General features: G+C 45.3%; 1 protein-coding gene across 1 annotated transcript; it reads right to left on the reverse strand.

The window, feature by feature from the left end:
- Positions 1 to 3,131: 3,131 nt before the first annotated feature.
- Positions 3,132 to 8,473, reverse strand: LOC126088423 (cuticle protein 21-like). Its single transcript, XM_049906566.1, has 3 exons — positions 8,429 to 8,473; positions 7,812 to 8,189; positions 3,132 to 3,365 (listed from the first exon to the last, which is right to left on the reverse strand). Exons 1-3 carry the CDS (start codon positions 8,471 to 8,473, stop codon positions 3,132 to 3,134), a joined length of 657 nt encoding a protein of 218 aa, XP_049762523.1.
- Positions 8,474 to 9,264: the final 791 nt, after the last annotated feature.

A 9,264-nucleotide genomic window follows, 5' to 3' on the forward strand; every position in this document is an offset into this window, starting at 1 on the left:
TTGATGCATAACCATAAGGTTTTGCGCTTCTACTAAACAAGCTGTAGCAAATTCACTTTAAGCCCGTTGTATGGGCCTCGTCGTGTGACTAGAGACTGCAGACCGCGAGGGCTTCGCAGTCTGTCTCACAGAGGGCGGCGCGCATGTGCGAGACGTATAGAATCAAACTTTTTATTATGCACCTGTCAGATAACCTTTTTGCTATGAATTAATTTTATATTTTACTATTGTAAGTTAATTACAGTATCCAGCATGACTACGTTTTACATTCTACTACAGAGCCTTATAAACTGACCGACAAATCTCGTATGAACATCTGTAGGAAAGGTTCTATTATTACAGAAACTGTAATGCTCACATGCATTATGAATTATTGTAAACCCAATATAGTCCAGAAGCCCTCGGAGTACGCCTTATTTTTTAGGTTTAGTTGATCGTTCAGTAAATTGACTCTATCTGTAATTAGGTGTGCATAAATTTGTAGTTCCTCAAGCGTGTTGAGTCTATAGCCCTTAACTTCATGATGTAGTAGCTCCATGTCACGCAAAGGTTTAGGTGTATGAGCCATTTGCACCAGATGTTCCGCAAAGGCTGACCACCGTGTTCCTACTGTAGGGAAGCAGCCTACTCACGCCGTATAAAATTCACCTCAGTCTTTCCATTGTGTGCCAGCCAGTCCGCTGTAACTAGCTCTGACGTCATAAATGTTGCGCAATACTTTAAAAATCAAGTAAATAACCTGAAGCGGTTCTAGCATGTCAGGAGTAATACTAAATCGATATGTGTTGAATGTCAGTTCGATAACTTTAACCATTTTCGAAATTTGGACGTTTTTCTGTAAAAATCATTGGCGCAACAGAAAAGAGCTAGAAACTTAAAAATTTATATTTAGATTCCTTTTTCATAATAATTTAGTAGAAACAGTATTCTGGATCTCACAAATTAAAATTTTAGTTGAAATTCATGATTTTCTGGTTTTTGTCTTAGAAATTAAGGAAGCAAGATAGATTAAGTAGGCGAATAAATAAGGCTAGTATGTTTAAATTTAAGTAGAAGGGAGATCCGCTATAATCATAAAGATGTGAGAAGTTTCAACTGAATAACTATAAAAGTATAGCGATAGCGTATCTCCAAAGGGCAAGTTCAGAGCTTGTCTACTGCGTGTAGTGTAATTAAATTAATTCTCTCATCCAAAATATTTGACTTAGCCACATCAGACATTTATTATGATTACTTACCTGTGTGCTGATTGCACAATTAAATTGAGAGCTTTCATCGGCCATCAGCAAAGGAAGCAATGATTTATTCGATAACTTAAAGTGGTGCATTACTATCCCAGCGGCTAGTCGGGAGAGCGGATTTGATCAGGCGTTCCCTTAGCCGTCCGCACCGCGGCTTTATATGTAAGGACGCTGCGTGAGAAGGAAGGCCCCAGTTCTCTCCAGACGCTGATTAGCGCACCACCTGTGCCGGGAGTCGCGTCGCGTCGGTATCATTGCTATAAACAGCCTCGGATGCCGTAATAAGTTACTCGGGATATGCAGAACCATGAAATCGCTTGCGAGTGAAGTGTTAATTCTGGGATGACTTTAATGATCTATCTTCAGTTTGCGTATGTCGTATTTTCACGTGCCGCCGCCTCCAAAAGAACAGTATAGATCTTATGATAACGCTAAAAGGGCCACACCAGCTGCAAGTTTTAGCGTGAGACTTTTTCGCGTCTCTGTTACGTTGCAAACGTTAAAAACATTACCCCACCACGAAAAGTATAACGTTTCTCATTGGATAGACAGAATTTTTGTAGGCGGAGCTTAAGGTTAACATTGAAACCCTATTGGTCAGATGAAAACACAGCCAGATTGTTTTTTCTTAAACCAACTTCGGTAAATTGTAGTAAGGAGAAGATAGTAGAGAGTTGCTTCCGAGACGGCGAACTGTATGGAGCTGCGCCGCCTGCCGCCCCCTGACACTGCCTAACCAACGACAAGGTAATGAATGCACACGATGCCGCATAACAGGGCATAAAGCTTCCCTCAGCACTGCAGAAGTCTCATCTGTTACAGCCCCTTTTTACATAATACTAGTGTTGATCGTCAATTAAAGCTCATGGTGTTCACATTTGCTACTTGAAGTAAAAATCTGAAACGCGATGATTTTTCTGTTATATAATTATTGAGAAGCCACATCAGCCACTGTAATTTACGACAAGTTAGATAAGTAATTGAAGATAATTGAGGGTCACTGTAGACCATTTTGATAGTTTTCTCTTTTATGAAACTTAATTTAAACCTAGATTATAGAAGTGATATGGCATAGGTCATCCTTCGATCCATTGTAGAACTTGGAAACCCACTCAGGGAATATTCGTTCACATTTTTGTTGAACGCAGTTGGTTTTTATCTTTCTGTATTAAAACATTTCCTTTTATCAATAGTGCAATTTATAAACAATGTTTTGTGAGTAGAATAAAATTTCCAGTGGTAAACTTAACTGATTTTTCGACGTTATTTTACCAGCTAACTAAAGATAGGAAAGCCTTGAACCCCTTCCACTAAATTTAGTTAGTATTAAGATTCTTTTACAGGGAGTGCAGTGGAGCTGACGCTGAAATCATTAAGTATTTGGTTATATCATCGCTAGTCTCACTGAACTCTTTTGAACTCTACAGGTCGTGTGGTCTGGCGTCTCCTTACCAGCAACAGGTTCCAGATTCAAACTAATCAATTCCCTAAAAAACACGCTCAGAGCGTCGTTGCGCGAAAGTGGTAGGGAGACACGACTTAGAATAAACAGACACCACGCAGAATGTTAGAAGCTGATTCCAATTCTTGTGTGAATTTTATATTTTCATGTAGACTGTGAAACGTTGCGAAAATTTGCTCTATTCCTTCTGGAGAATTATTAACCAGTAGAAGAGTGTCATCCACGTATCTCGCATATCTTTGTTACCTGTACGCTAGCGTTCCGGTAGTGGACATTTGGAGTGGGTGGCCGAGTAAAGAGTCATTTTTGAGCGTAACCCATAGCAAGTTTATTTACAAAGAGGCTTACAAGAATAAATAGGAGTGCGGTGGCGGCGCGGCGCGTCGGCGGCTGGGCTGGCGGCTAGTGGTGAGTGGCGGAGGGTGGTGCTAGCCGCGGCCCACGAGCGGCGAGGCGACGGCGGGCGCCTGGAAGGCGTGCAGCTTGAGGCCCGGCCCCTGCGGCTGCGCCACGGCGGCCCGCCCGCCCTCCACGGCGCCCTCGCGGTGCACCACGGCGTTGAAGCCGTTCACGGGGTCCGCCGTGTACTCCACAGTGCGGCGAGAGCCGTCGGCCTCCACCAGGCTGTAGCTGCCCTGGACGTTGTCGCCGTCCCGGCTTTCCTGCGGGAACACGCTCCGGCATTACCCGTCTGCTCCCAGCTCCCGCTACACTCTGAAGGTGAAGGGCTGCCGAAGCCCGTACCGTACCGCCGCTGTTCACACTCCACGCCTAAATCCTCTGACTGCGACAGTTATTCTGAGCTGTGCTGCGAATTCAGTGCTCTCATTTTGAGAATACCGAAAGAGCGATCTGAGATGATGATGATGTTTGGATTGTGGGGCGCTCAACAGCGTGGTTATCAGCACCCGTACAATTACCCAATCTTTGCTCAGTCCAATTGCGCCACTTTCCTGGATGAAGATGAAATGATGAGGACAACACAAACACCCAGTCATCTCGAGGCAGGTGAAAATCCCTGACCCCGCCGGGAATCGAACCCGGGACCCCGTGCTCGGGAAGCGAGAACGCTAGCGCGAGACCACGAGCGGCGGACGAAAGAAAGAGCGATCTGTTTTATTTCTCAAAAACATTCAACAGCCTAGATCGCATAAATATTTCTGTATTTAAGACAACCGTTTTCGACGAAGTTTGCTGTCATCTTCAGTTTTTAAGCAGGCTGTTTAGGTTCTTATGTTGGTAACGCCATGTAGCGCTCTATATGAAAATCACTGACTGTGCTGTGTGCAGCCTGTGGCTGGTTTGCATTGTTGGAATTTGCTATTGTAGTGTTGGGCAGTTGGCTGTTAACAGCGCGTAGCGTTGCGCAGTTGGAGGTGAGCCGCCAGCAGTGGTGGATGTGGGGAGAGAGATGGCAGAATTTTTAAGAGAGGACGATCTGGACGTGTGTGCGCCAGAAAGAGTAAATTTGTAATACTCGATATCATGAACTGACATATATATTATGACTTTTGAACACTATTAAGGGCCGGCCGCGGTGGTCTAGCGGTTCTAGGCGCTCAGTCCGGAACCGTGCGACTGCTACGGTCGTAGGTTCGAGTCCTGCCTCGGGCATGGATGTGTGTGATGTCCTTAGGTTAGTTAGGTTTAAGTAGTTCTAAGTTCTAGGGGACTGATGACCACAGATGTTAAGTCCCATAGTGCTCAGAGCCATTTGAACCATTTTGAACCACTATTAAGGTATATACGTTGTTTGTTCTCTATCAAAACCTTTAATTTGATAACTATGCCTATCAGTAGTTAGAATCTTTTATTCAGCTGGCAGTATTGGCGCACGCTTTATTGCAGTAGTTTGAGTAACGAAGATTTTTGTGGGGTAAGTGATTCATGAAACGTATAGTTTATTGTTAGTCAGGACCATTCATTTGTAGGGATTTTTTAAAGTCAGATTGCGTTGCGCTAAGAATATTGTGTGTCAGTTTAAGCACAGTCATTTATAATTTTGCTAAGGGGACGTATCAAGGTCTTAAAAATCTCATTGTTGTAAAACGAGTTCACTTTGCGTTGGACCTCACGCCAGCTCATTGTTCCTTTTGAAGTCGATTTTCACTGTTTAGAATATATCCAGCTTAAGCAAACCGATGTGCTACTGTGTACTACGTTTTTGTAATATAACAAGCATCTGTCAATGACATGGCCGTTTGCACAAGTTACTTCAGGTTCTTAAATATTTTAGTTATGACAGACCGTTTATAATGTTCTCATTTTCATCCACGTGACAACTAGGCGTGAAGTCCGACGTAAAAAGAACACTTTCCACAACAAAAAAGTTATTAAGAGCCGCGCGGGATTAGCCGAGCAGTCTTAGGCGCTGCAGTCATGGATTGTGCGGCTGGTCCCGGCGGAGGTTCGAGTCCTCCCTCGGGCATGGGTGTGTGTGTTTGTCCTTAGGATAATTTAGGTTAAGTAGTGCGTAAGCTTAGGGACTGATCACCTTAGCAATTAAGTCTCATGAGATTTCACACACATTTGAACAACATTTCTTAAGACCTGAAGATGACAGTAAAGTCTGTCAAAGCCGGTTGTCTTAAATAATGAAATAATCATGCGATCTAGGCTGTTGAATATTTATAGCTCTCCTGCGAAACTTCAAGTTCCTAACAAACAACGACCCAATTCGGCAAACATAGTACAGATCACAGGAAGCATACGAGAGAACGTATTGAAGAAGTAAGATGAAAAGTTATATGAAGGTTGGATGGTAGATTGGAATGTCATGAAATGGACCTCGGTCTGAAGACATCGATATGCAGAGGAAGCTGTTCAGGTTCCCAGACAGAGGAAACTAGTAAGCTTTGGTAAGATATCAGCTAAATCATAAAGCCTTGGAAATATGGAGTAATATATAGACCTGACCAATGATGTCAGTACAGTATATAACGAGAGGAATTGGACTGAACATTTAGTCGAAATTTTTTAAGTCCTTATTATTTTAGTCTACACCAAAATCTTTGATAGTCGTCAGGAAAATATTCCAATCACCTACGTCAGATACTTTTTCACTGTTAATTTCTAACAGTCTTCCTGATGTCATCTTAAAACATTCAGCAGCATGTGGTTTCCCTTTTCTTCTGCAGTATACCCCTTGTTTTCCTTAATTTTGCTTTCACATGTCCCGACTAGAAGTCTATACTGTATTTTTGTAATCTGGCACATAAAAGTAATTACCCTATAATCTTCACATTGTTCGGCTACCAAAGTAGAAAAAAATAGACTGTCAAAAAGAAAGAGAGGAAATGCTTCGATAATTCAGAAATGGTGCCGAGAAGCAAATGGTTAAAATGAAACGAAATGAAAGATACAAGCGGAAAAGTGGTGGTGGATGTAGAACGAATGTTGTCGTCTTCAGTCCGATGTCCACCTTATCCCGTGCTAGCCTTTTCATGTCCGAATAACTACTGCAGCCTACACTTATTTGAACCTACTTGGCCTCTCTCTACCAAATTGACAATTCCTTGACGCCTCAGTATGTGACCTATCAACTGATCCCGTATTTCAGTCAAGTTGTGCCATAATTTTTTTTCTCCCAATTAGGTTTATTACCTCATTATTACTTACTTGATCTACCCATGCAAGTTTCTGCATTGTTCTGTTTCAAAACCTTCCATTCCGTTCATGTCTGAACTACTCCTCGCCCACATTTCGATTTCGTACAACCCAGCATAATACCCCCAAAAAAGGCTTCCTAACACTTAGTTTCGTGTTTGACTACTGTCTCATCGCTTCTTGGCGGACGACTTGCTTATTATTTGTAGTGATAAACAGAAAGTCGTCTGTTAGTCAAAATTGTTTCAAAATGCGTACATAAGTTCCTGAGATTAATTTTCACATAGATAGAAAAACACAAGGGGGAGACTTCACCTCGTAACATGTATAGATGTTAACAAGACGTAGAATGAAGTATTACTAAAAATAGGATAGAAAAGAAAACTAGTAGGAGCTACAAGAATTAGGGTTGGGTTGGATTGTTTGGGGAAGGAGACCAGACAGCGCGGTCATCGGTCTCATTGGATTAGGGAAGGACGGGGAAGGAAGTTCCATGCGGCTTTTCGCGGATGATGCTGTAGTATACAGAGAAGTTGCAGCATTAGAAAATTGTAGCGAAATGCAGGAAGACCTGCAGCGGATAGGCACTTGGTGCAGGGAGTGGCAACTGACCCTTAACATAGATAAATGTAATGTATTGCGAATACATAGAAAGAAGGATCATTTATTGTATGGTTATATGATAGCGGAACAAACACTGGTAGCAGTTACTTCTGTAAAATATCTGGGAGTATGCGAGCGGAACGATTTGAAGTGGAATGATCATATAAAATTAATTGTTGGTAAGGTGGGTACCAGGCTGAGATTCATTGGGAGAGTACTTAGAAAATGTAGTCCATCAACAAAGGAGGTGGCTTACAAAACACTCGTTCGACCTATACTTGAGTATTGCTCATCAGTGTGGGATCCGTACCAGGTCGGGTTGACAGAGGAGGTAGTGAAGATCCAAAGAAGGGCGGCGCATTTCGTCACAGGGTTATTTGGTAAGCGTGATAGCGTTACGGAGATGTTTAGAAAACTCAAGTGGCAGACTCTGCAAGAAAGGCGCTCTTCATCGCGGTCTAGCTTACTGTCCAGGTTTCGAGAGGATGCGTTTCTGGATGACGAATCGAATATATTGCTTCTCCCTACTTATACCTCCCGAGGAGATCACGAATGTAACATTAGAGAGATTCGAGCGCGCACGGAGTCTTTCCGACAGTCGTTCTTCCCGCGAACCATACGCGACTGGAACAGGAAAGGGAGGTAATGACAGTGGCACGTAAAGTGCCCTCCGCCACACACCGTTGGGTGGCATGCGGAGTATAAATGTAGATGTAGATGTAGAAGTCGGCCGTGTCCTTTCAAAGGAACCATCCCGGCATTTGCCTGGAGTGATTTAGGGAAATCACGGAAAACTGAAATCAGGATAGCCGGACGCGGGATTGAACCGCCGTCCTTCCGAATGCGAGTAAGAATTAGGGAAACACGTGTTAGTAGAAGACTACAGTAAGATGTGGTACCTGTTGCGCCTTGTTGTCACCGGTGAGTGTGTCCTGCACGTCGTAGGCGTAGCTGTACTGGGGGTGCGGGTCGAAGTCGACGTCCTGTCCGGGCACGGCGCCGGGGACGACGTACTGGGGGCCGCCGCCTCCCTGCCGCCCTTGGCCCTGTCCCTGCCCCTGTCCCTGCTGGCCTCCGCTGCCCCCCTGCTGCCCCCCGCTGCCCCCCTGTTGGCCCCCGGCCCCCTGCCCCCCGGCGGAGGGCGCGCTGGCGTACAGCGTCTTGCCGCTGCCAAGCGTGAAGGCGGGCGCCACCTTGAAGGCGGGGTGCGGGTGGGGGATGAAGGCGAGCGGCGGCCCCGGCGAGGCGACCGCGGGGGCCAGGAAGCCGGCCGCCGCCTCCGCCGCCCCCACCGCCACCAGCAGCGCCGCCAGAGCCGCCGCCGCCGCTGCCCTCGCCGTCCTACCGGTTGCCGTCATGTCTGCTGCTGCTGCTGCTGCTGAGACCGGGTGAGTGGTGCGATGCCTCCGGGGTGGCTGCCGCCGGCTTTTATACCGCCGCTCGCGGGGTCACGCCCTGCACCACGCCCCGCTCTGGCCCAGTTGTCGCCTCGTTAAAACTAACAGCCGCCGCTTGCGAGACGGCACCTGGCCATTTTCGGCGTCTCTCCCACCAGGCGCATCGCCAATCTGGTGCGGCTGCCCTCAGCTCGGAGGAGCCGAGTCTGCTACTCGGAGGAACTAAGACCGCTACGTTCCTAGACATCTGCAGCTATACGGTTACTTCGGACTGTAAAATATAGCATCCATTTTTGAAATCGGCATTTATTTCTGACCAGATTAGGATCTGTTTGAAATGACTAGGCGCACGTACAGAGTGGTTCGAAATTCATATACCATAGGACAAAATCTGCATTCGATATTTCAGTGCCTGTGTGTTTCAGAAATACGATGCAATGTTCCTTTGGACAGCTAAATACGATACTATGTTGTTCAGAGATACGAATTATGTCCGAAGGAACATTGCGTCGTATTTCTGGCACTACAGTATCGTATTTATCCGCCGATAGCGGGCAAGCCACTATCAATTAAAATGTCTCTCCTGTACGAGAATATACATAATGGATGTGTGACTGCAGGTTTTGTACACACATGGTTGATGACATGTGGAAGTTTGGGTCTGGTCGTGGGTCGGCTCGGTAGCTCAGTATGTTCGGTCTGAGGGCCGGCTGCCCTCTGTTTATCAAAAAAATAAATAAATAAATAAAAATAAAAAAAATCTGAGTCAAGGAATCAACGATGAACTTGAACGGGTGTCACGTAACGTCCACCTAGACCAACCGAAGCGACCAATAACTAACGAAATGAACAGAGAGAGAGCAAAAAAAATGGCATGGCGACCGGTCACGATGAGCAGGAAACACGGGTTCGATTCCCGGTCCGGCACAAATTTTCATTGTCATCACTCGGTTGC

The sequence above is a fragment of the Schistocerca cancellata genome, chromosome 6, assembly GCF_023864275.1.
Source record: "Schistocerca cancellata isolate TAMUIC-IGC-003103 chromosome 6, iqSchCanc2.1, whole genome shotgun sequence".
In the NCBI taxonomy this organism is placed as follows: Eukaryota; Metazoa; Arthropoda; class Insecta; order Orthoptera; family Acrididae; genus Schistocerca; species Schistocerca cancellata.

Excerpts from the sequence above, each read along its gene's own strand:
- LOC126088423 (XM_049906566.1), bottom strand. The coding sequence starts at position 8,473 with ATGCGCCTGGTGGGAGAGACGCCGAAAATGGCCAGGTGCCGTCTC. Across the intron at positions 8,190-8,428 it reads AAATGGCCAGGTGCCGTCTC|GCGGCGGCCGGCTTCCTGGC; the intron begins GCAAGCGGCGGC and ends GGGGCGGCGGAG. Across the intron at positions 3,366-7,811 it reads GTGACAACAAGGCGCAACAG|GAAAGCCGGGACGGCGACAA; the intron begins GTACCACATCTT and ends GTGTTCCCGCAG.